The sequence below is a fragment of the Rhinolophus hipposideros genome (assembly GCF_964194185.1).
Source record: "Rhinolophus hipposideros genome assembly, chromosome: 5".
Classification (NCBI taxonomy): Eukaryota; Metazoa; Chordata; class Mammalia; order Chiroptera; family Rhinolophidae; genus Rhinolophus; species Rhinolophus hipposideros.
This window is the reverse complement of record NC_138051.1, coordinates 95,375,254-95,397,447: the sequence shown is the minus strand read 5'-3', so window position 1 is coordinate 95,397,447 and position 22,194 is coordinate 95,375,254. Positions and strand designations below refer to the sequence as shown.

Sequence of the window (22,194 nt, the reverse complement as noted above, 5' to 3'; positions counted from 1 at the left end):
AATGCCATTCTACTACTTCTGTTCTTCTATATCTATATCTATATCTGTATCTGTATCTGTATCTGTATCTATAGCTATAGCTATAGCTATAGCTATATCTATGCTATTTAGCAAAGTTTAGAAAGAAATAAAGCATAGTTGAACAATTTACTATGAAGCCCGTTGCCCGTTCACTGTATTCTTTGGATATTTAAGTACTGAAATATTTTCAGTAAAAACTTCACCGTAGGTTTCATGTTATTATTGTAGTTTAGGATCCCAATCAACATCTTGATTTTTATTTCACTGTTTACAGTTTTCCTTGAAAGACAACCTTATGTTTCTTCTCTGCAAAATTTAATTGAAATAGACACAAAGCTTAGAGGAAAATTTGGTGAGCAGTTTGTGGTTAATCTCTGAATTTTCCAATATAGTTTTTTAATGCAAAGCTTTGTTCATACATTTCCTATTGTAGCATACTCTTTTGTACTTCAAGTACCAAGGAAGTACAAATGCAGAAAGATAACAGTTTATTTTGTTTTACTTGTTTGATATCATTCAAACTGTTGTGTGATCACCCTTTTTTGAAAACTAATACTTGAGTATATGTTTTATAATTTTAATATAATGGATTGTTTTTAAGTATTAAATTTTATGTATATAATTTTAACACATTATTTCAGCTCTCCCTTCTCGATCTGTCTCAGTGGATGAATCCAGGCCTGAACTTATTTTCAGACTGGCTGTGGGTACTTTCTCAGTCTCTGTGCTTCACATCGACCCGTTATCTCCACCTGAAACGTCATTGAACCTAAATCCATTGACACCTCTCGCGACAGCTTTCTTTTCTTGTATAGAAAAGATTGATCCATCAACGTTTTCAACAGACGATTTTAAGTCTTTGCGAACAGTATTTGCAGAAGCTTGCTCACATGATCACCTTAGGTAACCTTTTTTATTTACTAACGATCCTTGAAAAAGACCCAGATGTGGACTTTGCATCTGTCTGTCTACCTATCTTCGTTTGTTTTTCTAATTCACATTTTATTTGTAAATCAGTGGAATGAGTGAGGTTTTCTTCCAGTGCTGCAAAGATATTTATCCTAGAATCTTTCGTTCAGGTTATTTGGAGTGTGAAACATTCGGATATAACATCTAGATAATCTGGAATTTGGAAATTATTTTTTCTTTTGCTCCTTGTCCTGCTCCTATCAAATTTCTTTGATCCCATTTTGCCATCATCCCCCCGACACCATCACTATCAGAAATAGTTCTTATTGTTACTGACTTAGCAGAGATGGCCGTGGTGCCAAAAGCAGAACGAATTTGTTAGAAGGGACTTGGAAATGATCCGTATGACACTGGCCGTGGGGAAATGGTGCCAACGCTGGTCTGAGCTTGGATGCTACATTTTCACTTTCTACTTAAAGAAACCAAAGCTGTCCAAATGGCCAGTGATCAGGAAATCATGGGTTGGATCCTAATAAATGAGACAATTAAATTTGTAAGTATAACATTGCTAATAGGCAGATGCTATTTATTTTAACATGAAAGTGACCTATAAATTCTCGAGTCACATGTTTTTTTCTACAATGATTTAGACACATACATTAATATTTTTAGAAAATATTTTGGGCTTTTAATTTAACTTTTTTGAAATATTAAAATTAATATACAAAGTGGTTTTTATACCTAGCAAAAGAAATTCTGTAGGTTGGGACCATAGTATTTATAAGCAAACTAGAAAGCTTTTATTTCTTCCCATTTTTGACAAGGTTCCAAGTATCTCAGTAGGGAGTATAATAAAAGCAATGGAAACTGGAGGTAGGCCTTCATTTGAGTTCTGCTGACTCAAGTTTGAAAACCATTACATGATGCTTTTAGATAATTTTAAGAAACAATTACATATATTTTATAGATTTGAAAGATTTTATCCATTGCAGTGGAAGAAGGAATGGCAGTATTGGGAAACAAATAGGGCAGTCCTGGGTAATTTCCTGTCAATAGAACTGGTTTCATTATTTTAAGTCAGGGAATGGGAAATTTGAAGAAACCTTTCTGGTTAGTATCCTTAGGAATATTAATTACTGACAACTTGAATTTGTCAGAATAGGTAGGTAATTGTTACACTTTATTAACACTGTGTACTATTCTTTGATGCATTGTTTTATCTAGAAGTAAATGGATACTTTTTATTGCTGCATTTTTCATGTAGATTTATCGGTACTGGCATCAAAGTATCCTATGAACAAAGACAGAGATCATCATCCAGATATTTCAGCACTGATATGTCCATTGGGCAAATGGAACTTTTGGAATGCCTGTTTCCGACAGATTTTCATTCTGTTTCTCCTCACTATACAGAGGTAAATGCTAGATACTTTTCCTTTAGGATTCTTCTTTTTTTTCTTTAATTAAAGTTTATTGGGGTGACAATTGTTAGTAAAGTTACATAAATTTCAGGTGTACAATTCTGTATTACATCATCTGTAAATCCCATTGTGTGTTCACCATCCAGAGTCAGTTCTCCTTCCATCACCATATATTTGACCCCCCTTACCCTCATATCCCCCCCACCCCCCTTACCCTCTGGTAACCACAAAACTATTGTCTGTGTCTATGAGTTTTTGTTTTTCATTTGCTTGTCTTGTTCTTTTGTTGTCTTTGGTTTATATACCACATATCAGTGAAATCATGGTTGTCTACTTTTTCTGTCTGACTTATTTTGCTTAGCAGGATTATTCTTTAAAACTGTCTTGCTTTTTAAGAAATGTATGAACAAAAATGGTTCTCTTAAAAAAAGGTATAGGCAGTCATATAGGAAGAGGCATGTACGCACGTGTGTGTGTGCCTGTGTGTATGTATGTGCGTGTGCATTTGTGTTTTGTTGGAACAAATTTTTAAAAAATCTTTGTTGGGGAATATTGGAGAACAATGTGTCTTTCCAGGACCCATCAGCTCCATGTCAAGTCATTGTTTTCAATCTTGTTGTGGGGGGCGCAGCTCACTGGCTCGTGGGAATTGAACCAGTGACCTTGGTGTTATGAGCGCTGCGCTCTAAACATGGAGCCAACCGGCTGCCCACCAGCGGCTCAGCTCCAAGCTCAAGGCATTGTTTCTCACTGGCCCATGTGGGAATCAAACCGGCGATCTTGGTGTTGTGAGCACTGCGCTCCAACCACTGAGCCAACCAGCTGCCCGCCGGAGGCCCAGGTCCAAGCTCAAGCCGTTGTTTTCAATGTAGTTGTGGAGGGCGCAGCTCACTGGCCCATGTGGGAATCGAACTGGAGACCGTGGTGCCACAAGCACTGTGCTCCAACCATGGAGCCAACGGGCCGCCCGAAACAAATTTTTAAGTATGGCATTGGAATTATTTCTGTGCTTAAGTATTCTTAATAGATTAAATAGCATATATTATGAAAGCAAGGTTTTCTGACTTCAAAAAGTTCTTCCCACTATTATATTAGCACCTCTGTTAATTCATGTGATCAATTATAGCTTAATATTTTACATTTAATTTATTTTTATCTTTGTTTTTAAGCTTTTAATGTTCCATTCCAAAGAACAAACTGATTTCCACGCCCCTGTGTGTCTTCAGCTTCATTATAAGCATTCTGAGAATAAAGGACCCCAGGTAACAGATCATTTTCTGTGAATACCACCTGTAAATTTTGATTTTATATATAGTATTTTGTCACGATTAGAAGGTTTTAACTTAATTTTATTGTATTGTTAGTGATCGTATTAATGCCCCCTCCCCTTTTTTTTGAAGGGTAATCAAGCAAGACTCAGTTATGTTCCTCAGAAGTCAGAATTACAAATTAAATTAAATCCAGTATTTTGTGAGCTGGATATCAGTATTGTGGACAGGTTAAATTCCTTGCTTCAACCACAGAAACTCACTACAGTGGAGATGATGGCATCTCACATGTATACTTCATATAATAAGCATATTAGTTTGGTAAGTATTTAAAGGTTGCAAGTACTAATCATAATTGTTGCTATCTAATAGGCTTATTGGGATTATTGGAATTATTTCTGAGCTTAAGTATTTAAATAGATTAAATAACATACATTATTAAAGCATTATTATTTGTAACAATGAAAACATGGAGACATCTTTTATGTCTGGATACTAGACTAGCCAAAGAAGCTTTGCTAATATTCTGAGTGAAATAGGAGAGAGAAAGAATAGATTTGTTAAAAATCCAAGTCCAGCATAAAGGATCTTTCTAATCTAGCGAGTCAGAAACTGAGTCATGGCAGTACACTCTGGACTACAGTATTATAAGATTCAGTACATTTTAGAGAAAGAACAGAAATGGACTATTATCTGAAGGGCATGTTCTCTAACCCTTTTATTATAACACTACTTTGAATAAATGATACATACATGTTTTGGTTTCTAAGACTCATTTGATGAGATCATGCCCTTGGGTTGAATGGGAGCTTAGTGTGATTGAGTCATTTAGTGACTATTTAGAACCTATGATGTGCCAGACTCTGGGCTTAGTCCTGGAAATGTTATGTGAAGACGAGTCAGGGACGGGCCTTTGCATTTGGCATAATTCATCTTTAAAGTAGCATATTTGTGGATAAATCCTTCAAATTGAATATTGGGTACTATAGTGATGTTTAACTGCATGGAATTTGTTGATAAGCTAATTTACATGTTACTCTATTTTATTCTGTTGTAAGATACATATGCATCAGTTGTGCCTGGTTCAGCTTTTATTTTCAGTTTTTTAGTTTTTTACATAAGGGTTTGCTTTCTGCCAATAGTTTTGGCTTCTGTCAATAGCTGTTGGTTATAAAATTTCATCATACTAAACTAATATGGTAGTAATTATTTTGAATTATATTTTAACGTATTATACTCAATGAGGAAATAATGATTATACATATCATAATGTTGAATACTAATGTCACCTATGTTTACTTACTTAATTTAACATTTTGACCTATTTTTTGATGTTTTGCATTTTAGCACAAGGCTTTCACTGAAGTATTTCTAGATGATTCACATAATCCTGCAAATTGTCGGATATCAGTACAAGTTACAACACCAGCATTAAACCTTTCTGTTCGCTTCCCAATACCCGATCTTCGATCAGATCAAGAAAGAGGACCATGGTTTAAGAAGTCATTGCAGAAGGAGATCCTTCATTTAGCATTCACAGATCTAGAATTTAAGACTGAGTTCATAGGAGGATCAACCCCAGAGCAAATTAAATTGGAACTGACCTTTAGAGATCTAGTTGGTAAGATCGAATGTGCCTGTAAAGGAGCCAGACTAGAAACAAACACCTGTTACTGAAACTTACAGCATGAAAAAAGTATATGACAACCGCAAAGTATGACAGAATTAAAGACCATTACGTTAGAAAACAAGACTAACAATTGCTTTCCGGTATTGTATACAAATTCCGGGTTTCCCTGAAAATAAGACCTACCCCGAAAATAAGCCCCAGTTAAAATCGTCAGCCAGATGGACGCATTTAGTACGTTATGACAGTGTTCCAGGAGAAGATGACATGACTGTTTTTGAATAAATGTAGATTGTTGTACATGAAAAAATAAGACATCCTCTGAAAATACACCCTAATGCATTTTTTGGAGCAAAAATTAATATAAGACCCGGTCTTATTTTCGGGGAAACACAGTATGTGATGTAAGTTTTTGAAAAGAAATCACTAAGCACGATGATTATTCACTTTGTTACAATCTTCATTTCTCCAGGGGAATCTAGTGCCACCTACATTCTTACCACCTACCCATGTAGGGTGCTAGCAGCCAGAATTAATTGAGTGCCACTCTGGGTTAGCTACTCTGCTAAGCACTTCACACACGTTACCTGGTTTCCTTTAATCATCATAGTATGTAGGCATATTTCCAATCATTTTTGTCATTTTTAAGTGAAGAATCTGCAGACTTAAGAGGGACCTTCCACGGTCGTGGAATAGCAAGTGGCAGAATCAAGTTTCAAACCCAAATCTGACACTAGAGCTTGAGCTTTGTACCATCAAACTAATCTCTAGTGACTTTTCTTTGTAAAACCTGTTCTTGGGGCGGCTGGTTGGCTCAGTTGGCTAGAGCACAGGCTCTTAACAACAAGGTTGCCAGTTCAATCCCCACATGGGCCACTGTGAGCTATGCCCTCCACAGCTAAATTGGAATCAACTACTTGACTTGGAGCTGATGGGTCCTGGAAAAACACACTTAAAATAAATAAAAAGCTTTAAAAAAATCTATAAATAAAACCCCAAAAAACCCATTTTAAGTTTTTCTGTATTACTTTGCTTCTGTCAGCTAATGAAGAGTATATACGAGTGTTTGAAATTGTTGCCATTTATGACTTCATGAAAGGGCTTTTAGGGGTTATCTGATCTTTCCTTACCTCCAGTGGTAAGAAACTCATTATTCTGGATGAAAGTCATTCCTTGTAAAATTGAATATAAAAAACCTGTAGGGTTTTTGTGAATAGAGGTAATTCTTACAGTGCTTGATACCAAATAGACATTTAAGACATGTAGTTATTATCTCTCTGTTCCTAGATTAACTGTATAAATTTTTATGGAGGATAATCATTAAGTGGCACTCAGGAAGTGGTAGCTACTGTATTTACTGTGTCATGATTATGCACTTAAACATTGGCATTTAAAAATTTGACTTAGAATAGAAAACAGCATCTTTATCTGCTCATTGTGTCTCCCCACATGTTCACATGAAACAGGAACAAATGAATAAATGCTGCAGAACTTAATATTGCATTATGTTCCTGATTTAGAGGATCTTTGCTCCCCTAAGCAGGAAAAGTAACTTTTAGCTCTTGAGAAGAATTGCATTTCAGTTCATCAGTCTTGTTTTATTAGGGTCATTCCAGGAAGATAAAGGAGAGCCGTCTGTTAAGTTTTTCCACGTGTCTGGTGGAGTCGATGAAGACACAACATCGTCAGATGACTTTGACTGGCCTCGGTGAGTAAGCAAATGGATACGACACATCTAGTGAGATTTTCCTTTCAAAAAATGATTTGCTAGAGTCCTTTTAAATGATATTTTGGCTATTAAATTTAAGCTAAAAAATACCCAGCCTTGATGAGAGAACCCAGAGGAAGATGGACAAGTTAAGTAAAATATATATACTGCACATGACTCTATGAAAGGTATCTGTGAGAGATTGTGAGAGATGGAAGTATAAGATGTGTTCTCTGGTCTCAAGTTACCTAGTCTACGGAGAGGGACAAAAGAATCATTAACCATTTTAAAAATAGTTCAAGGCGACAGTAGAAGAGATATAGGGTACCATTTGGTTAGTTGTCAAATGAATTTTATAGTCAGTGATGCTTTGGGACAGTGTTTGTCTAACCTGGGGAGCTCTGACAACATGCTGCTTCTTGGGCCTCACCCTGAGATTGTTGGACAGGGCCTGGGTGTCAGTACAGTTTCAAAATCATACCAGCTGATTCCAGTGCGCAGGTGTACTTAGGGAACAGTGCTTCAGGATTTCTTAGGCAGGAGTGATCATTCCTGTGATTAAATTAGCCTGATAGTGGGCGTGGGTTATATTTGAAAGAACTTCGTTTGCTTGAAATAACAAGCCATTATTATATTGAAAACTTTGTATTTGAAGCCTCTCTAAAAGTGATCTTTTTGTGTGCCATTTCGTGCCTACCTTCTCTTACCCCCGCCCGCTATGTATCAGACCTGTTAGACTCTTAGGACAGACCTTATCAGCACAGGCCTGAAAAGGAGCAGGAGGTTAGAGCATGCATTTCATCATAAGAAACACATAAGAGAATTGTACACCTGAAATCTATGTAATTTTACTAACAATTGTCACCCTAATAAATTGAAAAAAAAGAAACGCATAAGAAACGGATCTACTTCAATTAGGTAATTTGGAAGCACAATTTACATTAGGATATCTATAAATTAGGAAACAGTTGTGATTGTTTATAACTAGACCAACTGGCACCACCTACTTAGTAAAAAAACAACAAAAAAAAGCTGTTCTAGATGCAACACAGCGGTCTTGTTGGAGGGCGCCATGCCTCATCACGACAGTGGGCTGGTGGGTGATGAGAAGGGGACAAAGCCTTGTGTTGGTGATGTGCTGGCAGAGGATTAACACAAGCCTTTTAGTGACAGTCCTGAAGGAGAAAAAATGACTGTCTGCAGTTCTGAAAATATCCCCTACTCAATCTCTCCTTTTCCATTTGAACAGTTTTTATAACACAAGCTTTCTTAGGTATGCGTGTATTCCACGATAGCAGAACAGACCGCATGTGGGAAGGACTAGATTACTGAGAATAGTTCTTACCTAATTCTTAGGTAGCATTTGCTGACTGTTCATGAAATTGGAAAAGAACCTTTTTATCCTCAAAAGATGAGATTTTTCAGTTACCCAAGAATAAAGTGTCAATGCCCTTCTTTCATTGACTTGTTTCATCAGTTCCACACTTTGCAGTTTAAAACATGCTCAAAAGTGAGTTACACTAGACATAATTAGACCTCATAGAGAAGCCGAATCTACCATTAATGATTCAGTCAGTGGTCTTGGTATTAATTTGCATAAAAGCTAAAGTTTTGCGGTCTAGACGTAGATCTTTTTTTTTTTAGACGTAGATCTTGATTTCAAAAATTGTCTTTGCTCTCAGAATCGTACTGAAAATAAATCCCCCAGCCATGCATTCCATTTTGGAGCGAGTAGCAGCCGAGGAAGAAGAAGAGAGTGACGGCCACTATCAGGAAGAGGAGGAAGGAGGTGCTCACTCCCTGAAAGATGTGTGTGACCTGAGGAGACCCGCCCCATCCCCCTTTTCTTCTCGTAGAGTGATGTTTGAGAATGAACAGGTAAAATGAAAGTGTGAGCGTGCAGTGCAGGAGTTATCCTGTATCATACGGCCATGGTTGTAATTCTTTATCTTTAAAAAAATACTCCGCATACTGTTTACACTAGGTTTTCAATTCCAAGATTGACTAATCTATTTTTTTCCTTGGTTAAAAGTTCAAAGTCACACGTTTATTTATTTGCGGACATACCAAGTCCTATGCATAGAATAAGAAGTTGCTGCTACTATTTTAAACATAACATGGTTATTTGATGCATTTTTTCTTCTTTTTCCCCCCCACTAAACTGTTTTAGATGGTGATGCCAGGAGACCCTGTGGAAATGACAGAGTTTCAGGATAAAGCAATCAGCAATTCTCACTATGTGCTGGAACTTACGTTACCCAATGTTCATGTAACACTACCCAATAAAAGCTTTTATGAGAAGCTTTATAATAGGTGAGTTGCAACACATTTAGTCGAGTCTTTGGGATGGACTTTTCTGCCTAACTGTCTTCCTACCTCCTCGTTCCCCTCTGTCTTCCCTTGCTTTAATATTACCTACCACCTCAGTATACTTTGTGTGGTGTTGATTAGAGAGCTGTTACCATTATGATGTGTTGTTGTCATAGCAGAGTTTCCTAACCAGTGTGTCGGTAACTGGGTTACTTGGCGTGTGAGATACTCCCTTTGCCCTCGTGTTGGCTGGTTGCCCTCTCTCATCTTATCAGAGGGGACTGAGCAGATGTCTCTTCTGTGTGTGCAGTGACATGAAAAGAGCTGGGAAATACTTGTGTAGAGGCCCAGCAGACACTGGGGGAGAATCAGCATCCCAGAGTCGTACAAGGACTGTCCCTTCTCAGAGTTCAACAAAGGGTCTTGTTAGAATTATAAATAACTTATAAACTTATATATACAATTTTTAATTTATTATATTTAAAAACCTTTAAACATACATACCAAGCAAGTAGTTTGAAATGAATGTCATTCTAGAGTTGAAACATCATAGATTGTCAAGACCTTGGCCAATTTCTCTCGCCTCTATAAGCTCTGTGTCCTCATCTGTAAAACAGAGATGACACTTGTGCCGGCCTCAGTGGGTTGTTGGGCGGATTAAACACTACAACACTTGGAAAAGTTCAGAGAACAGTGCCTGGCATGTAGTAAGCTCTCAGTGGTCATCTGTTACCGTGTTTCCCCCAAAATAAGACCTAGCCGGACAATCAGCTCTAATGCGTCTTTTGGAGCAAAAATTAGTATAAGACCCAGTATTATATTATATTTATTATATTATATTAAAGACCTGGTCTTATAGTAAAGTAAGACCGGGTTTTATATTCATTTTTGCTCCAAAAGACGCATTAGAGTTGATTGTCCGGCTATGTCCTCTTATTTTCGGGGAAACAACGGTACTGTTATTGTTCCACTTACTGAAGGAATCTCTTCTATAGCGTACCTGAAAGATGGTCACATGGGGTTCTAGGTAGAGATGTCCTAGTGTCTGTCATGGTTAGCTTCCCACCTGTAAGCAGGTGATTCTCATTTCTGGTAACCTTCAGAAGCCCCACACGGTTGTTTCTGCTGCAGATTTTCCTGGTATCAAATAGCTCTGGCTCTTCATTCCTGAACTATTAATACTAAGCTCTGGGTCTCCTCACTGACTACCGGTGACCATGATGGTAGGTCTTAGAATCAGAACATAAATTCTGCAAAGATCCGCTTAGTTCAGTTGTCTTGAACATGAGATTCATAGGATAGGCATTGACTATGGAAGAAAACGTTAGTACTTCTATTTAACTTAAAAAGAAATCCTATTTTAAAATTTACATTTTATAATGTACACAATTTATAAATAGTTGCACATGATTTATAAATTCACAATAGAGAGCTTTATTGTTTTTTTTTTAACTGTTAGGGTTTACACTAAAGTATGGAGACCACTGATCTCTAGCCTGTTCTCCTTATTTCACACTTGAAGAATGTCTACTAAGCGCTTTCAAATGTACAAGGCTAAGAATGAGCAAAAGGAAACAACTAGTTCAAGGCCCAGCTCCGAGGTCAGAACAGCTTACCACATTTCTGTCTCTTTCTGCATTGACTGACCAGGTGGCTGTTGTTTCAGTTGGAACATCAGAACAGGGATACATGTTGTAAACATTCAGTGTATAATTACGTGTTCATTTAACACTTCTTTTTAAAATACAGGACAAGGCCTATTTTTCAGGATGAGCCACTGCTTAGAATTTTCACATAATGAATACCCAGAAGGTTTTGTCTACATTTTTCAGTTTCAGTTTCTTTAAAGTGGAGTGAAAAAATAGTTTCAAAGCAGCCTGAGTGCAAAATTTTTCTAGGTTTTAAGACTTTTTTCACCTCAGTCTGTATACTTAAAAGTCATCAGTTAGCACAGTATTTAATTAAACTATACTTACAATAACAGATTCTAAAAGCTGTGATGAGCAGATTTGAGCCCAAACACAATGGACCCTTGGTGAGTATACAAAACATACAGGTTAACTCCTGGGGCAGAAGTGCTCAGGTGTGCTAGAGAGGAGTCCGCCAGCAGCTAGCACGTGGGGACATCAGTCTGAATGACTGATGACAGTGGGGTAGCTGCTTGCTAAACCAGGCAACTTGAGAGTATCTGTTCACCTGGGGAGTTAGCTGCATGGGGTTGCTGAAGGGAGTTTCTGTTCCATCTTACTCTGCCCCCTGGTCTCTCAGGCCCCTAGACTTAGATAAACACTGACATGCTCCCTCACGCTGTGGGTCGTGTAAGTCACATATCTAAGTTCCTCACGGTATGAGTTCTTTGCCTCTTGTGTGGTGTCGTATCTATTTTTTAATTGTCAAATATTATTTAAAAAACTTTAAAACATTCGCAGACTCACAGAACAGTGACAAGTACAGCACAAAGAACCTTTTCCCTGAACCTTGAGAGTAAGTTGCTGACGTGAGGCACTTTCAACTGGGAGTGCCTGAGAGCTTCCCAGAGGCGGGGACGTTCTTTTACAGAGTCAGCTCAGCCATCAAGATGAGGGCGTCACTCTACACACTACTGCCATCTAGTCCTCAGACCCCATCCAAGTCTTTCTAAAGGGCCTTTTATATATAGAGGTGCCAAAAAATGTATACACATTTTAAGAAAGGAAAAAAACTATTAAAATTCTAATACTCAACATTTACCAATACCAAAAGATGAATACAAGTCATGTGTATACATTTTTTTTGGCACTCCTGGTATATCCTCTTTAAATATCTTTTTGAGCAGGAGTTTTAACCAATTGTGCCTTTACTTCATGCATTTAAGATACTAATTTATTCCTTTAGTGCCTCAGTCAACTAGCTGTTGTCTTTTTAGAAAGACAGTCTCAGGAAAGACAGGAGAATTTTTCTGTGTCAAAAGTCCTTTAGAATAGAATATAAAAAATCTAACCGGTTTTATGAAGTCAAATATTTATTGAGCATCTATTATGTTTTAGTCTCCTAGCTGCAGAATCTTGGTGATATATCCTTACGAATCTTGTGTTTTCTTTCTTGATAGTAAAATCATCACTCAACATTTTAGAGTCTCAGGTCATCACGACTGTGTTTAGAACCAAAATATAAATAAGGAAAACAGTACAGTCATATGAAATTTTATTTACACGTCACATACCATGAAGTCCAGGTTTTATTTTAAGTCAGTGGTTTCTCCTTAACCTATGAGGATCGGATAATGGTTTATAGGGAATAAGATAAAGGGAAGAGCATATCCTGAGAAAATTCATTTTATACCTTCATTATTTATTTATGTATTTATATCGGAGTTTAGACTGAGGTCTGGATTGAAACTCTTTTGTTTCAGTAACTATGTCCAGGAAGCAGTGAACCAACTGAGTACCACACAGCTTTGGGGCACAGTTGCGTGTATCTGAGATGTGACCTATTTCTGCCCTCTGTCCCTGGTATCCTTTACCTAGTGATGCTTCCACAAGAGTCCTTTTGGGTGAGGATTCCAGTCTGCTGAAAGTCACAGCACTCGGTCCTGGTTTGTACTTTCTAGGGCTTCAGAAGCTCAGGGACTGGCCCAGGAAATTCCTAGACAAGTGGCTTCTCACAGGAAGGGGCCAGGGTGGCGTATCGCTTGGCACCTTGCTTGGTATTCGCACTAGGCTTTGCGATGAGTCTGTACTTTTGGCAGCCCTTCCACATGAGTCATCCCCTGGTCCTTCCATCATCAAACCTTCATTGCCTGCTGTGCGACAGCCACTGTGCCAGGCGCATGCACAGATGACGAAAACACAGGTCACTGTCCCTGAGGGGCTACAGTCTAGGAAGGGGAAGCAATACAGTACGTGTTACAGGCGCTGTGACTGAACTGCATGCGTGTGAAGGAGACGCCATGGGTCCAGACCTAACGAAGGGCTTCGTAGAGGGCGTTGTAAAGCCTGAGCTTTTATGAAACCGTAGAGCGTGGGTGATGAGGGGAGGGGAGGGTCAGAAGGGCGTCTGAGTAGTGAGAGAGTTCTTGGAAAGAGTAGGATGGGGTGTTAGCATAGCCTGACATCTGTCACCCCATTAGTCATCAGTATTGAGTTGGCTACTAAGCTAGTTAGAAGGATTTCCTCTCTCTATTCCTTGTTCCCTATGTATTCTTCACCTCATGCAATCTTCGCCATGAAGCTGTGCTTCCTGGTAAAGAGAGAAAAAGCAGATATCCCTGGTGACGGAAAGTGAGTGATGGAAAAGAACTGAATTGGGAGCCGGACATGATCTGTGCTCTGGTCCCAGTTCTCCCACTAATTAGCTGTGTGACCTTGGGCAGTTCACTGAACCTTCCTGAGGCCCGTTCTTCAGTGTCAAGTGAGAGTAAGGATTCTCCCCTGGCTGTCCTGCAGGATGATGAGAGGGCCCAGTGACACAGTGCGTGATCTGTTAGGGTTTACAGAGTGCTCTGGTATAGGGTACAGTCTTCCTTTTGTCCTTCAGTGTTTGTGTACTTAATTAACTCCCTCTTTTAAAGTGCATTCAGGTGCATGTAATTCGATGCATATAACACAGGTAAAACTAGGCAGGAGTCTAGTTTGGTATCTAATTGTATACATTCCTTTCTCATTGCCCTGCGTTATAGCCATATCAGTTATTTTCCATTATATGGACATAATTGATATGAAAAAGAACTACTCTTGTAGAATCTCATTTCTATTTCACCATTTAGAAAAAATATCATTCACATGACTTCCTGTTCTTTAGTTTGCCTTCATTTGGGCTAGGAATTGAGTACTTATTATTCAACTTTGTTTTTATAGAATCTTTAACGACTTGCTGCTGTGGGAGCCGACAGCGCCTTCACCGGTAGAGACTTTTGAAAACATTTCATATGGTATCGGGCTCTCAGTAGCCAGTCAACTGATCAGTACCTTCAACAAAGATAGTTTTAGCCCGTTTAAATCTGCAGTTCACTATGGTAATATATTTTAAATCTGTTCTGATGTAAATGCCTGGTTTATCAATAAAGTAGGAGCTTTATCAGTTGATGGATTTAAAAATACTTCTTTGATGTTTTTTCATTTATAACTATATTTTACAATATCTTTCAGTACTTTATATTTCCCCACTTCTCTCTGTATATTGAGACTATTGTTATTAATTAAATATGTTCCCTTTATACTGATAGTGTATACATTGTCTGAAGTTCAGTGGTAAAAGGAAAAAACAGCAAGGCCGTTTTTATTGTCATGCAGATTCTTTGTAAAAATGAACAGGTTGTGTAATTAACAAATGTTCTTGTGATAATGGTCAAGTTGCTGTTTTATTTTAACAAGCTGTCAGGCCCCTGTAATTGTGACACTTTTTTCCTCATAGATGAGGAAAGTGGATCTGAGGAGGAGAGTTTGCACTATTTTTCTACTGTTGATCCCAACTGTCGTTCCCGTAGGAAAAAAAAACTAGACCCTCAGAACAAGAACTCACAGAGTTTTCTCTCAGTTCTCCTGAGTATTAATCACGGATTAATGGCAGTGTTTACAGACGTAAAGGTAAGGATTTACAAATGCGTAGTTTTTTTTCAAGTGTAGTTTGCTTTAGGTCTACCATTCTATACTCATCCAGTCATCGAGGTGGTTTGAGGTTGTTTTACTTTTCTGAGGCACGCCATGATGACAGCAACTTGGAAATTTCGCTTTCGTTGCAGATCAAAAGACAAACATTATATATACCTTATTTTGGAAAACCTGCTGGTTGTACTCTTGAAGTGGTAACTAGTAATTTGTCCATTATAGAGTGGAAGGATGAAGTACAGGGATTCCTTTGGCAGAAGAGGCCCCACAGAGCATTTAATTACTCAGTTTTTAATACCACCGCGTTGGATGGGTCAGGAGTCAGAACTCTTAGCTGCAGTGTGAGATTCTCCTCGACTGAGTCAAGAAGGAGCCTCCCTTGGTCATTCTTACTTTTCTGCATTTAAATAATGACTCTCTGTTTTCTGATCTTTATTAGCAAGATAATGGAGATCTGCTGGAAAACAAGCATGGTGAATTTTGGTTAGAGTTCAATAGTGGTTCGGTATTTTGCGTGACAAAATATGAAGGTTTTGACGACAAGCACTACATCTGCCTTCATTCTAGTAGCTTCAGTCTGTACCACAAAGGTAGGACAACTGATAAACGTGGGTTTTGTTCACTTCTGCTTAGACATGTTTAAATTTTGTTTAATAAAGCAAATCTATTGAGAACAGAATTCTGATATTAGAAATTATTTTCTGTGGGTTCTGATTCCACTGGCAAATAATACTTACTGTAAATTGGAGGTTGACTGTTCTTTTTCTTACAATAACTTTACTGAGATGTAATTCACATACTGTACAATTTACCCATTTAAAGTATACATTTCAGTAGTTTTTAATATTTCACAGAGTTGTGTAACCATTGTCACAGTCAACTTCACAACATTTTTATCACCCCCCAAAACCCTCCCATTCCCCCCAGCCCTAAGCAACCACTAATCTATTTTTGGTCACTGTGGTATATTCCTGATGTTTCATATAAATCGAATCATATAATAATGTATGGTCTTTTGCAACTGACATTATGTTTTCAAGATTCATCCAAGTGTGTCAGTATTTCATTCTTTTTTATTGCCAAATAATACTCCATTTTATGGATATACCATGTCTTATGATCCGCTGATCCGTTGGTGGGACTTTACATTCTTTCTTCTCTCTTAAGGAGTATTTCCGGTTGGTAACAGACACAGAATTTACCATTCTTGAGCTCATTTCCTGTGTTACCTTATAAATAGACCTGAGATCCTTGCACATTCTTAACGCTTATCAGATTGTTCTTATTAAATTTAATTTTCCTAGCATTTTAAATCTTAATTATTTGTTAAGTTGGGTACTGCCCAGTCATGCCAACCTTAGTAGAGAGGTGTTGTTAGTGAGTTGGTTCTTGGTCATTTCGCCTCCAGAATTATGTCATATTCAGTGAAGTACGTGGATTTTTGTTTTCAGTTACAGAAGTCCATGAACTAATTTCAGGTAATGATTTTGTTATATTTTCACTTCACTGGGAATGTAGGCATAGTGGATGGAGTGATTCTTCCTACGGAAGTACGACTGCCCAGTTCAAGCCACCCACATTGGTTGGAACCTACTATTTATTCCTCTGAAGAAGACGGCCTCAATAGAGCGTCTTCTGACGGTGTTGGAGGAGACGCTTTGAATATGCTCTCTGTTGCAGTTAAAATAGTATCCGATAAATCAGAGTCCAATACAAAGGTTTGTGTTTTATACTTTTATGTCATTAAATACTTGCTGTTGATTTGATTATTAGCTAAAATAATTCCATAAAAGACACATTTATTTTCTTTAAAAGAAGTCAAGTTTTGAATTGGAGGACTGAGTAGGTGACGAATGTAATTCCTTATGTTGTTGCTCTGTAGGAATTTCTCATTGCTGTAGGCCTGAAAGGAGCCACTCTCCAGCACAGAATGCTCCCTTCCGGGCTGAGCTGGCACGAGCAGGTGAGAGCGCTGGTATGGATGTGCCCGTCGAGTTTTGTACTTTATATTGACGTGACGTATGTACTATTTATAAGTTCAGCTCAGTGAGTAATCATGAAGTAAACACTCGTGTATGAGCAGCCCCCTCTTAGGTTAGGAAACAGAAGATTATCACCACTCCAGAACTGTGATTGATTTTTAGTTTGGAAACCTTCAAGTTTGGTCCCTAAACATTTCAGAGACAGAGTTATCGTTTATGTCATGAAAAGGGACTTTGTGTTCTGGTACCTGGCACAGAGGAACAACAAATCATGTGTCGGACTTGCACTCATAACCATATATTCTTTTTAAGTGCCATAATTTCATAATTATTCTGTAGGCCAATAACATGGTTTGAGACACTTGTAAGGATTTCTGTAATTAATTTCCAGTCTGGTAATTGTATATGGTTAACGAAATACAGTTGGTTGTGTTTCACAGGAAACTTTGGGTTTATGTGAGAATGAAAACAAGTCCATTGGGTCTTGTTCATGTTCCTTAGAAAAGAGGAACCGTTTCTTTGTGCTGGGAAAATAATAAATTATTTTAAACTTGAATATTTTCAGAAGGCTTTTTTCATAAAAGCATTTAGGAAACATGAGATATTCTGTTTGCCTGTCTACCTATCTATAGAAACGTGAGAAGATTTTCTATCTGTACCTATATCTATCTATATCTGTCTCTGCCTCTGTCTCTCTCTTTCTCTCTCTCATCTGTACAGTGGGAGAGTATGAACATTGACCGGTCTGTAAGGGAGAGATTTAGCCTAACCTTGTTTGCTTAGATTAGAAATATGTGAGAATACACGTAGGTGAGAAGGACTGGTTTTCAGACTGAACTAGATACAAACTAAGGATAAAAAACTTCTCCCAACAATGGATTATATAGAAAACCAGATGGATAGTTTTAAGCAGTCTTTAGGAAAATGTTTTTTTCAAGAATTGCTCCAAGCAAAATAATGTGAAAGTATATTATACCTACTTGGTTGGTTTCCTAAGATATGATTTTTCTAAGGTTTCTGTAGCATTGCAGTTGTTGGATGGGACTTTTTATTTCAAAGTCCAGTTTTGCAGATACTTTTTGAAATGAATTCCTTCAAAATGATGATTTTTTTTTCTTTTAGCATTATGATTTTCCAATAAATGGTTGCTTTTTCTGTGAGATACTTTGTTTTACATTGGTATTAATGATATATCAAAACTTTTTTTTTCTTCTAAAGCAGGGCATTTTATATTTTTGTGATTATAGATTTTATACTTCTTGAATATTGCTGATGAACCTGTTCTGGGGTATAATCCTCCAACTTCATTTACAACTTTTCATGTTCATCTCTGGAGCTGTGCACTTGATTATAGGTTAGTTCACAAATGGAACAAAATAAAATTTTATCATTTAAAGTATGTACTAAGTTTTGGAAAAAAAAATCATTGAATTCAGTAGAGTTAAGGTTCCAAATGCTCTTTAAAGGGTGTTTCTGTTGTTGCAGCAGACTGATGTTCTGTTGTTTCTTTTTGGTCTTAGGCCTCTTTATTTGCCAATCCGATCTCTTCTTACTGTGGAAACATTCAGTGTCTCAAGTAGTGTTGCCTTGGATAAATCATCTTCTACTCTCAGGTACCTGTGTGAACTTCATTGTATTCAAAACATACTGCTTGCTACTTCCCTAAACCCTTTTATTAAAGTCTCAATCTTTTGTTAAAATCAACATTCTTTTACTAATAGTCATGTCTCTTTATCTCAATTTTCAATTTTTCTGTCTCAGATGATTTGTCCCATCTCTTCTGTTTATTACTGTATTTCATTTTTAGGGAGGAAATGAATTCTTGAGATTTTTAGTTTACTTTTTAAAATATGTACGTAAACTTCCCATAATACCTGATATACTTTATTTTCATAATTTAAACCTTGTGAATTTGGGCATCTATTAAAAAACAACTGCTGAAAATTTAGAATTAATTTGAGCAGATGATTTAATCTCACGTTTTACACCATTTAAATATGTCTAGCACTTATAAACAGTGAATTTTAAAGAAATGTCACATGGCATTTGTAAGTTAGAAGCTGCATATGACTCAAATAATATATCATGTGGCATATATTCGAGGTTAGTTTTTTAGATGTTGATTTTATCGTTTTTTTCTCAGAATAATCTTGGATGAAGCTGCTTTACACCTGTCTGACAAGTGTAATACTGTCACTGTAAATCTGAATAGAGGTAAGAGTTAAAAACCAAAATCTGCACTAGACGAATGCTAAAAGAGCATTTGTGTACATGAATATTTTAATACCAGATTTTTGTGCGTGAATATTTTAAAGCATTTTAACTCCAGAATAATGCCAGTGAACTAAGGATTTTATTAAATATCAGTTTGAAGTTGTCATGTTGCTAAGTACATTAAATCACATGTACTCCATTTACTATGACACATTTCGTTTCTACTTAAAATAAAGTGAATTGTAGGATTTTTTGTGGATGAAACTGTATTTCCATTGCATTATAAATATTTGTAACACTACTTGCCATGAATTGTAAAGAGATGCTAGTTTTATTAGGTGTTGGTTGGATAACCATTTTTTGGAAGCCTTACCCAGACATTTTATTTATTTATATAATTTTAGATTATGTTCGTGTGATGGATATGGGGCTTTTGGAATTAACCATAACTGCAGTGAAACCTGATTCTGATGGAGAGCAAGTAAGTTATTAAAATAAATGGAAATTTTTATTTGTCTTATTTTTTATAGGAAACACTAAGAAAGTATTGACTGCACTGTAAAATTATTTTTCCACTTACCTAATTTTGGTCAAAAATGGATTAAATATTTTAAAGTTAAGATTGAGTTATTATAAATACATATTTCCTATGACAAGACACGTTGTCATGTTATATTTTATTCAATGTAAACCTATGCCAGAAAAAGAAATTTTTGTCCTTTGTTTGGAAAACATTTCATCTTTTTTTCCCTGTGTCCTGTCCAGGCCGACTCGCGCTTTGAACTGCACTGTTCCAGTGATATTGTCCATATCAGAACTTGCTCAGACTCGTGTGCTGCATTAATGAATCTCATTCAGTACATTGCAAGCTATGGGGACTTACATGCAGCTAACAAGGCGGACGTGAAGCCTGGAGCCCCTCAAAAAAAGACGAAGGTACAATGGCAGCATCGCTCCTTAGAACCAACCCCTCCCACCCCCCGCCCCATTCCATGCACGCGAGTGACACGTTCACATCAGTGAAGTCTCAGGACAGGCATAAAGTAGAAAAGAAGCTGAAAAATCTTCTGTCTGTTCTTTACTTTGAGAGTGATGGGGTCTGGAAAGGTCATTCCATGGGCCTTTTTGGAAAATCTTTCTGCTGTTTGATATTCTTTGTTTCAGAACATAAATCTCCTCAACCAACATAATACTTTTTTCCAGACTTAAGTTATTTTCATCTGTCCTCAAGGGAAAAAGAAAACATATGTCATGTAAGAACTTTGTATGTAAAAATGCTATGAGAAGGTAGATGGCAGGTGTTAGTATTATTACCAGAAGACTGATTCATATAATATTATCCTACGTATTTGTTATCTATCATACTGTCCAGTTTTCAGTATACTTTGCCATATGTGATTTCCTTTAATCCAGTTTGATGCAGAGGTTAGAGAGATTATTATCTCTGTTTTACAGATGAATAAGCTAAAACCCAGAGAATTTAGACAGTTTGTCCCAATTAGTAATAGAAACAGCAACAAAAGCCAGATTTTTTGATTACCGGTTCAGTGCTTCCATATGCCTGCAAGTGTCACACCTCTGCACTCACTTATGTCCAGATTGAACAATGTCCACTTTGTTCAGCACTTTTTAATTTTTCAGTGTGTTTTCATTCTTCTTCGTAGCTTCTTCTGAGAACAGAATTCTCTTAGGTTATGGAGCCTCTAGTGAGGGTCTGACTGGCCTTGTATTGCCTTTCGTCAGGACGATCTCTACTGCATTTGTGTTACACTTCTCCTTTCGATTCCTTACTGCTGCCGTATTCTCACTGATGATAATAAGGTGATTTGTGACATGCCCTCTCTGCTGTTGATTCTCTTTTTGGAAACATTGTCCAGTTTATAAAAAGTTATTTTAAATTGTTCTGTTCAAATTGGATGTTTCCATTTTAAAGTCATGCTCACATTTAAAAAGCCTGATGTGGATTTAATGAATCCACTAACCAAAATGGCTAAGTGTCAGTGCTGGAATTGAACCCCATGAGCCCCCATTGAGAGATGTCCCCTCTTGTGCATGCCCCCTACTGTCCTGCAGTATCTGCTCATCTCCCAAATGAGGTGCTGACCTGCAGTGACTTTGTCTCAAAGGAGTGGAAGTAGTTGTAGCCAGCAGATCGGAACAGATCAGACTACAGAGCAAGATGCCTTACCCCCCAGCTTTACGGCACTTGTTTTCACCCTGCCTCGCTTCTAATGTGTTGCCTTTTCAAGCTTCCAGTTCTCCGTGCTGGTTTTGAGGCAATGACACATTTATTTTCTGTTTGCCAGTAGTTGTTGGGGTGATGATAAACTAAAAACTTAAAATGAAAATTCAACAGCTGCTGGGCAGAATGTCGAAAAATGAATATGTCCCTCTTTCTGGTGTTTTGTAAAATGTAGTCTATTTCCAGGACAAAATAATGTTAAATAGTTCGCTTTTTACAGCCCTTTCAGTTATTTTTAATTGGGTCTTTTGACTGCAGGTAGAGTCTGGTGGTCGATCATCCTCACGAGGTCCAGTACTTCCTGAAGCAGATCAACAAATTTTACGAGATCTGATGAGTGACGCGATGGAGGAGATTGACGTGCACCAAGCCTCTTCGTCTGTAAAGCCGCGGTCTAATGGTAAGGCAGACCGGGACTTTTCTCTGGAAGCTTGATGTTGTAGACGAGGCTGCCATTATTTGTATTCTTACAAATTCTCCAATGAGTAATTTATTGAAGAAAAGACAAGTCTGAGTTTTGGTGAATGTTTATTAGTCAATCAGCTTGTGTTCACTGAGTGTCTAGTAGTTAAATAACACTGGCCTGGGTGTTGTGGGGGATAGAGATTGAGTGGAAGACAAAGCTTATGTTTTCTGGTAGCTGTAGTTTAGTAAGGCAAAGTGGCAGTAAGCCAGACTCGTGCTACTACTTAGAACGATTCAGAAATGATGTAAAGCACTTCAGAATGTGTTATATATTCTAACTACTGTTTGGAAAGGATTGGCATCGGTTCAGCAGACTTGAGTGAAAGTGAGATGAGTTGGCTTTTAAAAAGGGGATAGGATTTAGGTGTCTAGAGGGGAGAGAGAAGATAATCTTGGCCAGGTCATTAACATCAGCGGAGGCTCGGACAAAGGCATGCACGTG

At 37.5% G+C, this 22,194-nt stretch overlaps 1 protein-coding gene across 5 annotated transcripts in view; it reads left to right on the top strand.

Moving 5' to 3' along the window:
• Positions 1-22,194, top strand: part of ATG2B (autophagy related 2B) — a 64,767-nt gene that overhangs the window by 20,865 nt on the left and 21,708 nt on the right. For 4 of the 5 annotated variants that reach the window (XM_081048570.1, XM_081048569.1, XM_081048566.1 and 1 more), the window contains 19 exons: positions 663-924; positions 2,195-2,345; positions 3,521-3,613; positions 3,752-3,940; positions 4,967-5,240; positions 6,852-6,954; positions 8,637-8,832; positions 9,125-9,267; positions 14,100-14,257; positions 14,656-14,828; positions 15,289-15,439; positions 16,368-16,567; positions 16,732-16,812; positions 18,079-18,185; positions 18,352-18,444; positions 18,975-19,045; positions 19,450-19,526; positions 19,811-19,981; positions 21,546-21,687. In XM_081048570.1, coding sequence (XP_080904696.1) covers positions 663-924; positions 2,195-2,345; positions 3,521-3,613; positions 3,752-3,940; positions 4,967-5,240; positions 6,852-6,954; positions 8,637-8,832; positions 9,125-9,267; positions 14,100-14,257; positions 14,656-14,828; positions 15,289-15,439; positions 16,368-16,567; positions 16,732-16,812; positions 18,079-18,185; positions 18,352-18,444; positions 18,975-19,045; positions 19,450-19,526; positions 19,811-19,981; positions 21,546-21,687 — 2,835 coding nt within the window. The remainder of the gene's footprint in view (positions 1-662; positions 925-2,194; positions 2,346-3,520; positions 3,614-3,751; positions 3,941-4,966; positions 5,241-6,851; positions 6,955-8,636; positions 8,833-9,124; positions 9,268-14,099; positions 14,258-14,655; positions 14,829-15,288; positions 15,440-16,367; positions 16,568-16,731; positions 16,813-18,078; positions 18,186-18,351; positions 18,445-18,974; positions 19,046-19,449; positions 19,527-19,810; positions 19,982-21,545; positions 21,688-22,194) is intronic. The other variant, XM_081048568.1, reaches the window with a different exon arrangement.